This window comes from Grampus griseus, assembly GCF_964374135.1.
Source record: "Grampus griseus genome assembly, chromosome: 12".
Taxonomy (NCBI): domain Eukaryota; kingdom Metazoa; phylum Chordata; class Mammalia; order Artiodactyla; family Delphinidae; genus Grampus; species Grampus griseus.
The window spans coordinates 19,279,831-19,297,581 of NC_139006.1; the positions used below are offsets into that span (position 1 = coordinate 19,279,831).

The 17,751-nt window shown below is 52.9% G+C and overlaps 1 protein-coding gene across 3 annotated transcripts in view; it reads left to right on the top strand.

Annotated features, from left to right (window-relative positions):
• MYO18B (myosin XVIIIB) overlaps positions 1–17,751 on the top strand; it is a 234,040-nt gene that overhangs the window by 66,471 nt on the left and 149,818 nt on the right. For all 3 annotated transcript variants that reach the window (XM_082667625.1, XM_082667623.1, XM_082667624.1), the window contains 6 exons: positions 703–895; positions 4,386–4,466; positions 6,499–6,640; positions 12,970–13,129; positions 15,585–15,768; positions 16,564–16,786. In XM_082667625.1, the coding sequence (XP_082523751.1) occupies positions 703–895; positions 4,386–4,466; positions 6,499–6,640; positions 12,970–13,129; positions 15,585–15,768; positions 16,564–16,786 (983 nt within the window). The remainder of the gene's footprint in view (positions 1–702; positions 896–4,385; positions 4,467–6,498; positions 6,641–12,969; positions 13,130–15,584; positions 15,769–16,563; positions 16,787–17,751) is intronic.

Below are 17,751 nucleotides of genomic sequence, written 5' to 3' on the forward strand. Positions count from 1 at the left end.
TCCCAACAGCCTTCTAAGTTCATCTCCATCATTAGCCCTTTCACAGCTGAGTTTCAGAGAGGTCAGGCAACTCTCCCAAGACACACAGCCCCTCCGTGGCTGGGCGAGGGTTGGAGCCCACGTGTGACTTTCTCCAGAGTCTCTTAACTCCTGCTTTTTGATGTGAATAATCCCTTCTCTGTCCCCCTGATAGATTTTTCAAGAGGCTCCAAGGAGGTGATGGCTTGAGAGATCTTTGTAAACTGAGACAGGCACTGAACAAAATTGTTTTTCTATAGCAGCATGTCACTAAGCAAGAAAAGGAGACTTTAGTCCTAACTTTATAGCCAATTTGTGGTGCGACCTTAAGCAAGTCATTTCTCCACTCTGGGCCTGGTAGAGAGAGTACGTTTCCTGAAGGCCTGCGGTGTCCATGGGAGGCACTTTCCATACTTTAACTCCTTCTCTTCTTACTGCAGCCCCTGGGGTCATCCTACTCATCCCTACCAGCATTTAACAGTGGGGGAAACCCATGCTCAGAGAGGTTAAGTAAATTTCCCACGGTCACACAGCCTGCAAGTGGTGAGATCTGCTGGATCTGCAGACCCGCCCAGCATGCTGCTCTGGTTTCTCCATCTCTGTGATGCAGGGGTGTGGGAGGCTTGGACCAACGGGGTTTTAAGAGTCCTTGTCCTCTCGGGGCCCCTCTCCTTTCCCCCCCAGATCCTTCTCCTCCCACCACCTCTCCATGGCCTCCATCATGGTGGTGGACTCTCCAGGCTTTCAGAACCCCCGGCACCAGGGCAAAGACCGGGCCGCCACCTTTGAGGAGCTGTGCCACAATTATGCTCACGAGCGCTTGCAGCTGCTTTTCTACCAGCGGACCTTTGTCTCAACGCTGGAGCGATTCCGGGAGGTATGACTGGTCTGGGGCGGGGCCTTCGCAGTGGCTCAGTGAGGGCGTGAGGCTGGGCGGGACAGGGGAGGGCGTGGTCGTCTGGTCCTCCAGTAGGCTTTAGTTTCATCCTGTCTGGTCCCTCGATGATTAAAACCCAAACTCCAGGCCTGGCTCCTGGGCCTCTGCTGCTCCCCTGTCTCCCTCTACAGCCCAGTCTCCAGCCACGGTCCCCGCACCTTACAGTCCAGAACTTGGGGTTCCCCAGGCCTCACTCCCACCGCTGTCCCTTGTTTACACTGACCTCTTCCTCCTCGCCCACCTACCCAAGCTGAATCCTCCTCCAACAGTTAGTTTGCATCTTCCCTGTGGAAGGCCCTTCGTGCCCGGTTGTGGGTAAAAATAGTGGGTTTGCACACCTTTTGGATCATAATGTGGGAGCATCTAGGAAAGGTGAAAATGCACTTCCCTTTCTAGGAGGCCCCCCGGAGAGACTCTGTATATGTGAACCAGGAAACCTGTACAGGCATGTCCCTGCCTGCCCTCCTTTACTTATACTTAAAAAAATTTTTTTGAACTATAACATTTACACAAATAAGTGCCTGAATCAGAAGTGTACAGCTTAGTGAATTTGTCCAACCATGCACACTCATTGCAGCTACCACCCAGGATAAAAGGAGAGAACATCGCCAGCACCCCAGACGCCCCCTAGCATCTGCTCCCTCCTTCCTCCCTGAAGGGGACCCCTTTGGCTCCAGCAAGTGCTAATGGCAAAATATGAGAAATGATCATATTGTTTATTAGTAGGATAATGGGTATTAAAATTATGGTCATTTCTTTGGTTGGAGCCCAGACAGCAATAAACATGAAAACGTCAATATGAATAAATCTTAAACACATGGCATTGCTGAGACCTGGGGTCTCACCTTAACTCTGTCACTTATTGGCTGTGTGGCCTTTGGAAAGTCACTCACCCTCTCTGAACCTCAATTTTATCACATGTAAAATAGAAATAGCAATACTCCTGTATCAGTTACCATTTCCCGCAATAATTCTGCATAATAAACTGTCCCAACACATAGTAGCTTAAATAATAACCTTTTGTTATTGCTCGCAGGTCTGTGGATTGCCTAGGTAGCTATTCTGGTCTTGGCTGGGAGAGCATGTGCCTGTGGTCAGAGGCAGGTTGGGTAGATGGCTCTTGGCTGGCTCTCCCCTGTGTCTGGAGGTCAGCTGGCCATGAGCTGATCCAGGCAGCCGTTTGGCTAGGATGACTCACCTGTGCTCCAGGAGTGCCCTGTCCTCCAGCAGGTTAGCTCAGGCTGTTCTCATGGCGCTGGGCAGGGGTCCAAGAGAGTGAGCAGGAGTGCTCAGGGCCCCTTGGGACCAAGACTTGAAACTGGCAACGTCACCTCTGCTGTAATCAGTTGATCACAGCAAGTCCAAGGCTGAGCCCTGACTCACGGGGTGGGGAAATGGCATCCACTTCTTGATGGGAGAAACTTCCGTATCTGTACCGAGAGTGTGGATACGGGGAAGGGGAGAGGTGGCGGTTATTTTCACAGTCATTTTTACCGTACTGCCTAAAGGGGCTGTTTGGAGCATTTGATGAAGTGGGATAGAGAAATGCATAATGTGTATTAGGCATTCCACATATAGTAGCAGCCATCATATTTTTTTGTCCCATAATATTTCACTTATTTCTGATGATCAGAGTAAAACATGTTTTTTATTTAAAAACTGGAAAGTGCATATAAGTGTCAAGAAGCAGAAAACACAATCTCTTTTAGCCCCACCACCCAGAGGCAGCCACTGTTACCACTGCCCTGTCTGTATCTTACACCAGCCATTTTTCCATATATGGTCTTCCCTACAGATTTCCCATCCATCTGTACACACGAGTTTATAGTCTTTTTCCTCAGCATTATGTTATTCACATTTCCTCACTCCATTCACAGCTCTTAGTAAGGATGCATGTTTGTGGTTATGTCTGATTCTGTCTGAACTCTCTTTTGGCCATCTGAGTTATTTCCATGTTTATGGTGTTATAAACAGCGTTGTGATGAACATCTTTGAGCATAGCATTATCTGGATATTTCTGGTTACTTTTATATGCCAACTCTTATTATCCATAGTTTTTTTGCTCCATCCAGCACCCAGCACTCAGCCCAGCGCTTATTAGGTACTCAGTAAATATTAGAAAAGTTTGCCCTGAATTATCAGTTCCTGATAAAGCTCTCACCATGATTGCTGGCCACCCTGAGGATGAACAGTATTAGGATGTTATTGGGATGCTGGTCTATATCCTTTCTTCTCACACAAAGGCTAAGGGGTGATGATAGAAAACAAAAAGAACCCAATTAAAAATGGGCAAAGGAGTTGAATAGATATTTCTCCAAAGAAGATATACAGATGGTCCATAAACACACGAAAAGATGTTCCGCATCACTAGTTCAGGGAAATGCAAATCAAAACCACATTGAGATACCATTTCACACCCACTAGACTAAAAAGAGTAAGAAGTGTTGGGGAGGATGTAGAGAAGCTGGAACCCTTGTGCACAATAAAAATGGTGCAGCTGCTGTGGAATACAGTATGGTGTTTTCTCAGAAAATTAAAAATAGAACTATCATTTGATCCAGCAATTCCACTTCTGGGTATCTACCCAGAAGAATTTCAGGCAAGGTCTCGAAGAGATATTTGTATACCTATGTTCACAGCAGTATCGTTTGTAACAGCCCAAAGGTAGAAGCAACCCGAGTGTCCATCAGTGGATGAATGGATAAAGAAATGTGATCTCTTCACACAAGGGGCTATTATTCAACCATAAAAAGGAAGGAAATTCTGACACATGCTACGACTGGATGAACCTTGAGGACATTGTGCTAAGTGTGCAATAATCCAGTCACAAAAGGACAAATCCTGTACGATTTTCTTCATACGAGGTATTTGTAGGAGTCAGATTCATAGACACAGAAATAGGGAGAGGGAAATGGGGAGTTGGTGTTTAATGGGTGCAGAGTTTCGGTTTTGCAAGGTAAGAAACGTTTTGGAGATGGATGGTGGTGACAGTTACACAACAGTGTGAATGTACTTTACACCAATGAACCGTGCACTTAAAAATGATTTAAATGTTAAATTTTATGCCATGTCTACTCTTACCACGATTAAAAACAAATAATAAAAAATGGCCTTGGGGCTTCCCTGGTGGTGCAGTGGTTGAGAGTCTGCCTGCCGATGCAGGGGACACGGGTTTGTGCCCCGGTCCGGGAAGATCCCACATGCTGCGGAGCGGCTGGGCCCGTGAGCCATGGCCGCTGAGCCTGCACGTCCGGAGCCTGTGCTCTGCAGCGGGAGAGGCCACAGCAGTGAGAGACCCGCGTACCACACACACACAAAAAAAATGGCCAAGGTGTGACGATGGAAGTCCTCACTTTTCTTTGCTCCTTCAGAAGTTTCTTCCCCTTCAGCTCGTGGAAGGAGCTAATGCTGAACTTCTGTGACTCTCTAGGAGGATGTCCCTGTGCAGTTTGAGCTCCCGGAGCCATCCCTGGGGACCACGGTGGCCGCTGTCGATCAGAGTCCTTTGCAGGTAACACGGCCTCTCAGGTGTCGCACGGCCTTTAGAAATCCTGGCAGATTTGAGCCTTTGAGCTACTAGATCTCAAAACTGCCTGCACCTGGCATGACCCAGGAATCGTTAAAAACACAGACGGCTGGGACCCACTCCCTGATTCTGCGTTGATTGGTCTGGGGGGTGTGGCCTGGGCAAAGAATATTTAAATCCCAGCAGGTTGAGAATCTGAGTCTGCATCTTAGAACGCACCCACACCTGGACTGTGGTCTGAGCTGAGGGGAGTCCAGGGCCGGTGCCCAGTGGTCTCCAGCCCTGTCACCTGGAAAGTTTGGGTGTTCAGCGGAAGGTGCTGTGCCCAGCAGAGACTGGGACCGTAGGGGCCCCTGGGGGATGGAGAGCGGGGGCGATGGTGGATCCAGGCCCTTGAGCTTCTTGGAGGCAGACAGGCTTTAGTTTGGGGGAGACCTGAGTCGTTACCTCCCTTTCCCCAGCCCCAGAACCCACTGTGCTGACCCCAGATCTGCACCTATGCTCAACCGTCTCCCAGAGCTGCCCTCGGCCATTGCTCATCTTGGTGTGAAAGTGCTTGGGCCATGGAACTTGCTGGGCTCCGGTCCGATCTTGGTGATCTTGGGCACGTCACTTAACCTCTCCAAGCCTCAGCTTCCTCATCACCCAAGTGGGAACGATAGATGGTGTCCCCTGGGTTGTCGTGAACGCCCGTGGTATCTGGCACGTAAAGCCCCTGCAGGGTGTGTGGCACACAGTAGGTGTCCCACAGGTTGCGTCTCTCCTGCACTTGGACACCTTGTCCTGGTCCCTTGGCTTCTCTGGGCTCGCAGCAGGCTGTGCCTGCCCCTGCAAAGCGCTCTCAGTCTGTGCGCCCAGCCGGCCCCTCACGCCTGCTGCTACTTCCTGCTGGCACCTCTCGGCTGGTTCCCCGTCCCCGTCCTGCTTCCTCACCTGGGAGGGGCAGGCCTGAAGGGACCACCCGGGCAGTGCAAGGAGGGAAGGACCATGGCATCCCTGGGCCCCCTGGGCAGTGGCTGGAACAGCTGCCTTCTGGGGATGGGCTGACTGTAGGTTTCAACCCCAGCAAATAAGGCCAAGGTGAAGATTCAGGATACCTGGGATCCAGGTCCACTTCTGCCCCTGGGCCTCTCCATGTGACCCTGGACGTGTCCCTTCCCCTCTCTGGACCCCTCTCAGCGGGGTGTGGACTAATATTCCTGAATTAGGGTGACCAGCTGTGCTGATTTGCCAGGGACTTTGCTGGCCTCAGCACTGAAATCCTTACGTCCTGGGAAGCCCCTGGCCCCAGGCACACTGGGACCGTTGGCCATCATATGCATCACATTCCCACTTTAACCACTTGGCACCATTTTCAGATGTGTCTGCCCGCTGTGGGCCCTCAGATGAGTCCCGCAGACTCTCCAGGCCTCTTTCAGTTTCCCGTATGCAAAGCTTCAGGGTCGCCTGGATGGTCTCTGACGCTGGGAGCTAGATTTAGAATTCCGCGTCTGTGCCCCTGAACCAACTTCACCTTCTGTAAGACATGCTTTGGGAACTTTTTTTTGCCCCTCAAGATTTTAGTTTAAAAAAGTACAAAGACTTCTAAGAGGAAGTGATGCAGATGGGATTAATCCTTTCATGTTTGGCTGTGCACGAATAGACCAGCTGCCTGTGTGGAGCCAGAGATGTGTAGTTTATAGAGTGCTCGCCCTTATTAAACCCTCACGACAGCCCTCGGAGGAAAGTATTACCACTCTCCATCTTGCAAAAGAGGAAAAATGAGGCTCAGAGAGGTGCAGTTAAGTTGCCCAAGGTCACCCTGGCAATGAAGACAGGCAGGATCTGGACCCCTTGTAACCAAGAGGCTGTTAGTTTTGTGGCTTCGACACTGAGGGTCTTGCAGTGAGTGGGAGTGTGGATCTAGGCCTGTGATGCCTGGGAGGCAGGTGCCCCCGACTCCCACGGGTGGGAAGGGAAACCCGGGCCTGGCCTCCGTCAGGGGATCAGGACTCCTCAGTGTATCCTGATCTGCCAGGTCCGCTTGCCAGCCGGAGGAGGTGCTGAGGACGCCAGGGGCCTCTTCTGGCTCCTGGATGAGGAGGTCCGGGTGGAGGGCTCCGGGGACAGCGTGGTGCTCGAGCGCCTCTGTGCCGCCTTTGAGAAGAAAGGCGCTGAAGGTGAGGGAGCGAGTCGGGGCGGGGTGCCGAGTCCAGCCTGGGGTTAGGATCTGTCTTTGTCAACGCCCCGACGAGGCCTGCACGGCAGGGTGGGGAGTCTGAGTGCAGGAACGTCCGTGCACGTGCCTGGGTGTGCTTTCGTTCATCTGTGTGTTCATTCGTGCATGTATTCCTCAAGTGTCCTGAGCAGCTACCGTGTGCTGGGTACCATTCTATATGGCAACAAATGCACTGATGGGCTCCGTGTCCTTGCTGGGGGGAGTCGGGGACAGGGGGAGATGACAGCCTAACACATAAGCACGTGTGTGGCCGCTGAGCCTGAGATGGCAGGCTGGGGTTTGGTGGTGGGCAGCAGGCAGACCTCATTTCTCTGGGAGCCGGGGGCCCTCGGGGGGGAGGTGTGCAGGTAAATCTGACAGAGGGCAGGGAGCGCAGTACAGAACAAGGCAGGAGATGTCATCTGGGCTCAGACCTCAAGCCCTTGCAGGCCTCACAGAAAACGTTGGTCTTAACCCAAGAGCAATGAGAAGCCATGAAGGATTCTAGGCAGTGGCGGGTATGGTCAGATTCATGTTCTAGGAAGTTCACCCAGACTGCAGTGTGGAGACACGATAGGAAGGAGGCCAGGGAGGTGAGAGCGGAGCTGCCTGCCCCGGGGAGGTGGGCAGACTATGGAGGTACCGAGCAGGCAGTGTCCCCAGCACTGGGTGATGGGCTGGACTGGCAGGAGGAAAAGTGTGAGGCGAGATGGACACTTCGAGCTGGGACAGCGAAATCAGAGACCACAGGGTTTGGCACGTGTCAGCCTCAAGTTCAAGTCCGGCTATTCGTACTTTCACCAACGTGGCACCGAGCAGATCTCATGTAGTCTTGAGCAATGGGGTTGGAGCTCGCCCTGGCCTCCCTTTCACCAGAATTTCCAGTGCTGTGACTGGGTGAGAGGATGTACCTGAGGAGCTTCGTCATCAGCGGCCAGGTGTGACGTCATTGATGAGGCCGAGGCTATTGATGCGAAGAAGATCATCCCTGTGGATGCACGAGCTGGAGGAATGCTGTCCGCGCTCCACGGGGGGCCCGTGCTCTGAGCTCTGTGCAGCGTCTGGTAGAATTCTCTCACGTATTGGGAGGTCGATATTCTTACCCCCCAGGATGAGGAAAGTGAGCTCCAGAGAGAGGCTTGTAGAGACGCTTGTCTGACATCACGCAGAGGGTGAGTGTCAGAAGGCAGATTCGACACAAGCCTTGTCTGGATCTAAATCTCTGTGAGCCCCCCTCACCTGGGGAGCCCCAGGCATGTAAGAAGACAAATACACTCTGAGGTCTTTTAGGTCCTAAGTGACATGGTGGTCAGGATGTGGGGTCATTCATTCACTGGTTCATTCAACAGATATTTCAGGAGCACCTAAAATGTGGCCACTGCCCTAGGCCAGGAAGTACATCTGTGAACAAAACAAAAATCTCCACCCCAAGGAACTGACATTCTAGCAGAGGAGATGTATGATAAAGCAAAAAAAAAAAAAAAAAAAAAACCTGTAAGATGTTGAGGACCACAGTTCTGGTTTAGATCACTAAAGGAATGAGGGTTGGCAGTGAAAATGGCCAGGGATTCAGCCCTGAGACGTTCCAAAGTCAAGGGGCCAGGGACAAAGCTTGTGTCCAGCAAAGGTGGCCGGGGAGGAGTGGCCGGGGCTGGAGGAGGGGAGTGGGAGGATGTGGCACTCTGGAAGCCGCAGGAGGAGGGACGGACCAACCGAGTTGAATGCTCCTGAAAGATCGAGTGAGGCATGGCTGAGGAGTTGCACTGACTTAGCCTGCGTGGAGGTCACTGACCACCAAGACAAGTACGACTCCAATGGGAGCGTTGCGGGTGACCGTCTGACTGGAGTGGCTTATGAGAAATTGGGAGGAAGAGTTGGAGAAAGACGTGTGACAGCTCTCAGTGCCGCTGGGCTGGGGCCTCTGTCCGGGATACACCGCCAGCACTCCTGCGCTGGATTTGCTGACAGCAGCAGAAACAGCAGTACCACCTGCTGGCTCCAGCCGCTCTCCCTGGACCGTGCCCAGAGCGTTAATACCCCAATGGCTCCTGGAGAGCTTGGGTCTGCGGCGACTTGCCCAGGGCCGACTCCTCCCCCAGGCAAGAGGGGCAGTGCCTGGGGCCCGTGGTACTCTTAGCGGCCCGTGAAAGTCTTTTGATTTCTGTTAAAAGTAGAAGAAAAGGGGCTTCCCTGGTGGCGCAGTGGTTGAGAGTCCGCCTGCCGATACAGGGGACACTGGTTCGTGCCCCGGTCCGGGAACATCCCACATGCCGCAGAGCGGCTGGGCCCGTGAGCCATGGACGCTGAGCCTGCGCGTCCGGAGCCCGTGCTCTGCAACGGGAGAGGCCACGGCAGTGAGAGGCCTGCGTACCGCAAAAAAAAAAAAAAAAAAAGAAAAAATGAACGTTTAGGTTAAGTACATGTTATGGACTGAATTGTATTCTCCCTGCAAAAAAATTTACATATTGAATTCCTAACCCCTAGCACCCCGGAATGTGACTTTATATAGATACAGGGTCTTCAAAGAGGTAATAACGGTTAAATAAGGTCATTGAGGTGGGTCCTGATTTCATATGACTGGTCCTCAGGAGAAGAGATTAGGACACAGACATGCACAGAGGAAAGATGCAGGGAGAAGGCAGCCATCTCCAAGCCAAGGAGAGAGGCCTCAATGAAACCAGCCCTGCTGACGACCCCTTGATCTTGGGCTTCCAGCCTCCAGCCTCCAGCCTCCAGAAGTGTGGGAAAATTAACTTCTGTTGTTTAAGCCACCCAGTCTGTGGTACTTTGTTATGGCAGCTGTAGTAAGCTAATATAATACACTTATATATTACTAATATTAATCTATTTGCTTTTATACCAACAGTCGTGAAATGTAATTTTGTGTGTATGTATATGTATATGTATACACACATGTATACACACACACAATACATATCTCTCTATATCTATATCTATATCTATATATATGGAAATAGAGCGAGGAAGGGGCTCATGAAAGCAAAGTGCCCGGGGCCCGGGGCAGTCATAGCGCAGCCCTGGACTGCCTCCGCCGGGGCTGCGGAGGGGGCCCTAGTGCTCCATGTGATGCTGCCAGCGGTCATCTCTGTTCCTGAAGGTCACCTCTGTTTTCTGAGGTACGTCCGCCTCTGCCAGCCAGTGAACGGGGATGGAGGGGCAGATGAAACTGCCATTTGTGGAGCCCTTAGTCTGAGCTGGGCATTGTGTGCTCCACCACGCCCCACCTCCCGGGGGCATCTGGGGCCTTGGAGAAGCCATGTGGCTGACCGGGGCCCCATAGGCACAGAGAACGGAGCTGGCGCTGCGCCCGGGAGGCCTCACTCAGAGAGCCAGCCGGACCCCTGACCCTTCTCCAGGTTATGAAAGGAGCCTCTGTCTGCAGGAGATGTCTCCAGGGTTCTGGAATGGTTTTTATTTTTCTGGGGGGCAGTAGACCCACAGGAAGCCAGGAGGCAGGTCTGTTAAAAGCCCACCCAGGCTTTGGACCCCAGAGACCTGGATTGCATCCCTGCTCCACTAGTTAGTTGCAATGAGTGTGAGTTCTGGGAAATCGCCTCCCTCTCCCGTCTGTAAGATGGTGATAACCCTGGGGGCCGGTGTGAGCACGGAGGAGCTTGTGTGCGCCTAGAAGCGTTTGTACATGCTCCCTCAGCTCCCTGCGCGAGGGCTCTCCTCAGAGGCCTCCCTGACCCCTGTCTGTAGCTGTCCCCTCTTCAGCCACGTTGTCCCATCACAAGACGCCCTGCTTGTTTCCTTCAGGGCCCCTTTTGGGCTCTGCGACGTTTGGTGACCCGTTTGCTTGCTTCTCGTCAATCCCCCGACCACCCAGTACGCCCCGAGGGTGCGGGGTGCCCCTGTCTTGTTCTCTGCTGTCTCCCCAGTGCCTGGAGCATAGCAGGGCCCCCGTGGATACCTGCCATCTTCTCTTCCCCACCCCTCGCTTGCTCTGCTCCAGTCACACTGGTGATCCAGAATCGAATGAAATGGAGTTCTCGAATGGAATGTTTTCGTCCTGATGTTTCAGCTAAAGACACAGAGAGTAGGGTCAGAAGTGGAAAGTGTCGTGTAGGGTGTGGCTGGGGCAGGACCCTCGGCCCCTGTCCTTTCCCTGCAAGGCCTGACCATGCCGGTCCCGGACACCCCGAGCAGGACGCTGCAAGGCTCTCGGTTCCCGGGGGAGAGATCTTGTCTGGACCGACTGAGATAGACACATTAACTCAGACATTTCAGTATTAAAAATATATATATATATTTTGCCTCTAGGGCTTTCTGATTAGCTCTTATCATCGTCCCAACGTTTAATGGGAACGTTCACTCAAGCAGAACACATGGGGCTTTCTGGCTGACCCAGCTCGCTGTATGTTGTCTCTCACCTAAGGTGCATGCTGGGCGCCAGTGACGCTTACATCACAGACCAGAGCGAGGACTGAGTGATGGAGGGTGGCCAGGGCTTAGCACACATGAGCAGCCTTTCTTCACTCTGGGCCTCCTCCCCCTCCCCAGATGCCCTTGGGGTCATCATTCGAAGCAAACTCTGTGCTAGCTGCTGGACATCATGCTGAATGGACATGACCCCTGCCCTCACGTTGCTTCTGGTCCAGGGCAGGGAGGCAGCCTTGCAAACAGACACCTGCAGCGTTGCAGGGAGTCGGGGACGTATGTCCCAGGGCCGAGTGTCTGCTCTGTCCCTTGCTCTTCTCTCTCTCATTCTTTAATCTTTTGGCTGCACTGCGTGCCATGTGGGATCATAGTTCCCCAACCAGGGATTGAACCCGGGTCCCCTGCATTGGAAGCACGGAGTCTTAGCCACTGGACTGCCAGGGAAGTCCCTTGCTCTTCTCTCAATGGAAGGGCAGGGACTGCACGGCTCTGAAGGGCTCATGGGTCACTCTTGACGCAGTGATACTTCACTTAACCAGAAGTGTGCCTTTCTGGTAACTTTAATGATCCAGAACGTAGAGGAGGTCCAGGAAGTGAGCACAAAGGATTTCCAAGCAGCCAAACAGACGGCAGAATCCATGCCCCTTAGCAGAACCTGAAGACTCTCGGACTTTGTTTATTTTGTGCAGAGTTCTAAGAAACGCAGGTCCTTCGTTTCTTAGCTCAGTGAAGTGTAGAGGAAGCAAACTAAGACTTAAGGGAGGCAGTCGAGATCCTGGATACATGTTGGCCCATTGACAATCACGGGATGAGAAAATGTAGGAAGATCATTCAGAGTAGATACGAGAACCGAGATGGTACTACACCTTCTGATAATAATTGGTCTGGAGCCATTACTCAGCCTGAGAGCATCACTGCAATGAGAGTGATATGAAAAATGATCAGGAATTCATTCGTTCATCCATCCATTCAGTCATTCCTTCCACAAGCACTTCCAGACTCCAGTCATGTGCCAGCCATGACGCTGGGCTCTGGGGACGTGAAGGTCAACCTTTTGTGATTCCAGAACATCAGCAAAGGTTTCAATGCAGGAAATGGCAGCGACGCCCACTAAGTGCTGCTTCCTGAGAGACTGCTCTGGCGCCCCACCAAAGTACTCCACACCCCTTATCTCCTTCAGACCTTATGCCGCCCTGGGAGACATGTGTTATCTAATCCACATTTTGGAGAGGAGGAGACTGAGGCTCAGAAATGTAGGTGGCTTGGCCCCTGTCCCACTGTGATAAACGGTCAAGTCAGGATTGGAACACAGGTCTTCTCAACTCCAAGCCCATTTGTTTCTCCCGCTCTGTCCCTTGGAACCAGGTGTCTGCCAGCATCTCCCAAGTATATGCTGTGCATTCATTTGGTAGCTGGTATTCAAGACAATTTCAGGAGGTACACACACATATTTTCAAAATATTTAATAATTCGTATTTATTTCCACAAATATTAGAAAATAAATATGGCTGGCACACCAAATCTGCCGTATAATGCTTCTGTATAAATACATTTTACCGGTAAAAATGTGAGTCGATTGAAAGAAAACATTAAGTAAATGATAGCCCAGGTGATAACATGGATATGGTAAAAATCATGGAGATTGTGTGTGTGCTGATGGTAGTTGGGAAAAACAGGTATCCTGGGTTTAAGAAAGCAAGGAGGAACAGAATCGAGGTTGGATGTAATGCCCATAAATGCACAAAGCAGGGGAAATACGGGTGCCCGGAACTGGTAGCTTCAGCTAGGTTGGAACATATTAAAATGGGAAAAGCGTGTTCTCAGTGATGCCAAGTGATGACAGAGTGTCCCCACCAGGTCCCAAGACTCATGCCCTGTATCTGCTTTCAGGGACCTCTGCCCTCCGGACCTGTGAGCAGCCCCTGCAGTGCGAGATCGCCCACCAGCTGGGACACGACCCCGTGCGCTATGACCTCACGGGCTGGCTCCACAGGGCCAAGCCTAATCTTTCGGCCCTGGACGCCCCCCAGATCCTGCAGCAGTCGAAGAGGTGAGCCTGGCCAGGGCTTGGGACGGGCTGGGGCATTCGAGGTGCTGGGGCCGTGAAGTCACAGCAACGCAGTGATGGAGAGCAGTACAGGAACCCCTCCCTAATGTCGCAAAGACCCGGACTCAAATAGGAGCAGTTCAGTGTCTCCCAGGGCCAGCCTGAGTCCAGCTGAGGAGAAAAGCTGGCCTTCTGGGGAAGTGGAACAAAAGCTAGGAAGCTGTGACTTCTTATTTTGGCTTCTGACCTTTCATCAAGTATCTGGTAGATGATGTGACTGGAAGGACTTCTATGGACATCTTCAAACTAGGGGGTCGTAAAACCAAAGTGATAGTGTTTTGTAGCATTAAAAAAAGCTCACTGCATTTCTTGACTGCTCTGCTCAGAAGTGCTAGCAGAGGGCTGCTTTGACTTCAAAGAGCTATTGGGAAATGCTTGTTGTGTGTGTGTGTGTGTGTGTGCGTGTGTGTGTGCGTGTGCGCGTGTGCACGCGCGCGAGTGAAGCTCAGACCACAACATTTACTAACCGCCTGCTATGCACCTGGCATCAGGGTGAATGCTTTATAAGCATTTTTAAAATTCTTACAACAACTGTATCCCTGGGCCCATTTTATAGATGAGAAAATTGAGGCCCCAGGAGGCCAAGTGGTTCGCCTTTGATCACATAGCAAAAGAAAAAAGTGGCAGAGCCGGGATACGATTTGGGTCTAGGTGGTCAGAGTTGTTTGGAAAGCCTGTGTCTGGGGGGGCTCAGGGGCGCACAGCTCCTGGAGAGAGATCAAGTCAAGGGATGGGGCAGAAGGAAGGGTAAAGAGCACATGGAGGGCTGTGTGGGGAGCCAGCAGACCTGGGTCAAGTCCCATCCCTGCCCCGTGTCACCTGGGTGACTGTGGGCAGTCCCTTTCCCTCCTCTGGGTTTCTCGCTTTTTCCATCATGACATAAGGGTTTGTCGGGCAAGGCCACAGCTCTGGAGTCAGGCAAATGTACAAATGCTGCTTTTCCCTTTTTCAAACTGCGTGAGCTGGGTCACAGTTTCACAATCTGAGAAATGGGAATGATGCCGCCAAGCTTACACGTGTGCTGTCAGGCTTTGGTGATGTAACGTAACAGATGGCTTGTTAAGGAGCCTGGTTCATAGCTGGCCCTCAGCACACGTCTTGTGGCCTTGTAAATTTCCCTTCTGCTCTAAAATCCCATGGCTCACGCTGAGTGAGGGGTGTAGGGTTAGGGAAGGGCGGCACACCTTGGTTGATCAGATGGCCTGGTGAGTGGGGGACGTTCTGGGGAAAAGGAGCAGCGTGTGCTTGGAGGTGAGAGAGCACGGCAGGTTGGAGATAAATCCCAGCAGGGTGTCTTGCAGGCTTGAGAGCCAAGCGTTGGTGATTTTGAGAGCAAACGGTGCTTTTTCTTAGCATGCGGTTCTGCAACCAAGGTCGCTGATGCACCAGGACTGCTGGTGTCGCTTTCTCATTCCTGGGCCCATCTAGTCTCTCAGGTGGGGCTTCCCAGGAGGTTCTCATGCCCACTCAGCTTTCGCTTTATATATACGGAGTGGAGGTCCAAAGAGGACACGTGACTGCCCAAGGCACAAAGTGAATTGGAGACCAGAAGTCAGGTCTCCCAACCCCACAGTTGGGGCAGTCCTCGTGCAGGGGTCAGGGCTGTGGGCCCGACCTTCTCTCCCTGTACCAGGGCTTGGTGCCGACATCCTTCGCTCTCAGGGCTGCTGCTTCCAGGGGCTTCACGCCCCCCACTGCTCCCTCCCCAGATTTTTATTTCAGCGTGAGTGTATTCAAGCCATGTTAGGCTGTGCGCTCTGCCATGCAGCTAACCTCTCTCAGCACCCTTGGTGCAGCTGGCAAGACTCATTTCCTTAATATTGGACAGTCGAGTAGGCGTAGAGGCGGGTGGATAATGGGTCTTGAGGGCTGGGACCGGGGTGGGGCCCAGACTTGCAGGGAGCGATGGAAGGTGCCTGCAGGTGTCCACTGGAGGGGATGGGCTGGTGCAACCAGAGAGGCACGGGTCCTCCTCTGGGCCCCCGCTTCCTCCTAGGGCGCAGTAGGGTCTGCCTGGTGCTCAGGCTGTCTGTTCGACAACAAGCACAGTAAGCACCTGCTGTGTACTGGACCTGTTCTCGGGATAACCGAGATGATTTTGCCTCTAAGGAAGTGCAGGCGGGGTAGAATTCCTGCAGGTACATAGGTGACGGAAATGTCCAGTAGAAGGAAAGCTGCTCTGAGGTCAGGGGAGGGAGAGAGGCATGGAGGAAGGGGCTGACATTTGTCACCGAGCAAAGGCTTGTGTGGCAGAAGGGACCATGAACAGAGTAGGCAGTTAGGGTATGATTCGAGGGGAGGGTTCAGGAGGCAGATTAGCAGGAGGCAAGGGGGGTCCCCTTTGCTCCACCCTGTGAGTCCCCTGAAGCACCTCTCTCTTTCCCCTCCTACCTGCCAGGGAGGAGCTGAGGGGCCTGTTCCAGTCCCGGGCCAAGCTGTCCCCTGTGTGCCGGGCCGTGGCCGGCCTGGAGGGCACCTCCCAGCAGGCCCAGCAGAGGAGCAGCACGGTGAGGAGGGCGTTTGCCAGCAGCTTGGCCGCGGTGAAGAGGAAGGCCCCGTGCTCCCAGATCAAGCTTCAGATGGTGAGTGGGGGCCCTGTCCCCGTGGAGTCGTGGCCTCACTGCCCGCCTCCAGGGTGGCTTACCCACCCACATCATCTCTGAGCTCCCCAGCGAGCCTGAAGGGGCGGGCAACGCCCACGTTTCACCAAGGAAGAGACCGAGGCTCAGGGAAGCAAAGAAATTTGGTGGAAAGTGATCCGTCCCAGTCTGAGGCCAAAGCCTCAGCTCCTTGGTTTAACTTAAGCCGCTTCAGGAAGTTTGCAGGAACCGCAGTTGCCCTCCTGACCAAGGTGACAAATGTCACGGCCAGACCAGCCCCGCCTGCCTTCCTCACCTCGCAGGCCTGCATGTTTACCTCTAGGCTCTCCGTAGGGGAGGCGGCAGGATCCAGCACTGGCTGTAAAGATGTCACCTGGACACCTTGATCCAAAAACAAGTGGTCAGGCTGAGCTCAGGAGGGTGGGATGTGGGAAGGATTGGTTTGAAGAAATGACTCATAGCATATTATACTGGAAAAGCCCACAGACCAGGTCCTGGGTTCTAGTCTTCCTTTTCGGCGAGTGGTCCATGCAGCCTTAGGCCGCTCGCTTGTCCTCTCCATGTCCCAATTTCTCCATCTGTTATAATAAGGGTTGTTATAAAGGTCCTTTATTTCTCATTAGTACAAATCAGGCCATGGATAGGAGGTCCTTGGTGTAGGACATAGGGCCCCCACAGAGATGCCCAGGTCAGACTGCATATACATTTGGGGAATGTTCAGACCCCTGTCTGTCTCACCCTGGCCCTGACCACAGCCCCGTCTCCTCTCTGTCCTAGGATGCATTGATCAGCGTGATCAGACGGTCTCAGTTACACTTCATCCACTGCCTGGTGCCGAGCCCAGTGGTGGAGAGCAGAGGCGGGCAGGGGTCTCTGACTCCACCGCAGCCTGGTAGAGACAAGCCCGGGGCAGGCGGGTCCCTGCCCTTGGACATCCCGGCACTGAGGGTGCAGCTTGCAGGGTCCTACATCCTGGAGGCGCTGCGCCTGCACAGGGCAGGTAAGAGGCAGCCTGGGAGCGAGCACCTTGTCTCTGACTCCTGGGACACGCTCCTGGACCAGTGACTGCCGAGGGACAGGAGCATCAGCTGTGTGCCAGGAGCTTTCCATGCAGCATCCCGTCGAAACTGCCCAGCAGCCCTGTGAGGGGGGAGCTATGATTACCCCATTTTACAGATGAAGAAACTGAGGCTCAGAGAGGAGAAGGGACTTGCTTAGGGTCACACAGCGGGATGCGGCAGAGCCTAGGTTTATGCGGAGGTCTCTTTGAGTCCAAAGCCCATCTTATTTCCTGACTTAGTTGTGAACTCCTGGAAGGCCACGGGTGTGTCTTACTCATCTTCCTTTCAACAACAAACATCTCAGGGGCATTTGCCTTGGAGTAGAGGGTGAAATTTCCACAACGATTAATATTTGGTCTTCAAGACATTCAGCCTGGTTTGGGAGATCCGTGTGGAAACAAGCTTGGTCCATGATGGGACCAGGGCATGTGTCACATGGGGATGCCCAGAGGAGGAAGCAGGGAGACTGGAAAGACCTCCTGGAGGAGATAACGTCTTATTTGAGTCTTGGAAAGAAGCAGGTAGCTCACCTCTGGCTGGTGCAGGGAGAGGAAGAGCTTGGCTGAGGGATCACCGTATGCAAAGGCAGGGAGGCATGGAGGAGCCTTGGTTTTCAGGGAATCGGGTTCAGAATGAGTGGGGGTTTGTGGGAGATGAGGGGCGGATCCACCAGGAGACACAGCCTGTGAATGCTGTCTTTGGAAGTTTGGCTTTCCCAGGTCCAGCTGAGGAGGTGATGGAGTGATAGGGGAATAAGGGGTTTCAGCCAAAGGAACGAAGTGTCAGGCCTGTATTCGAGAAAGCAAGCATGCACCAGGGTTCCCCCATTAGCTCATCTTATGAGTTGAGTTTGATCTGAAATTTTCCCATTCTCTTCTGCCTCTGAGACCCCATAGGCCACCCC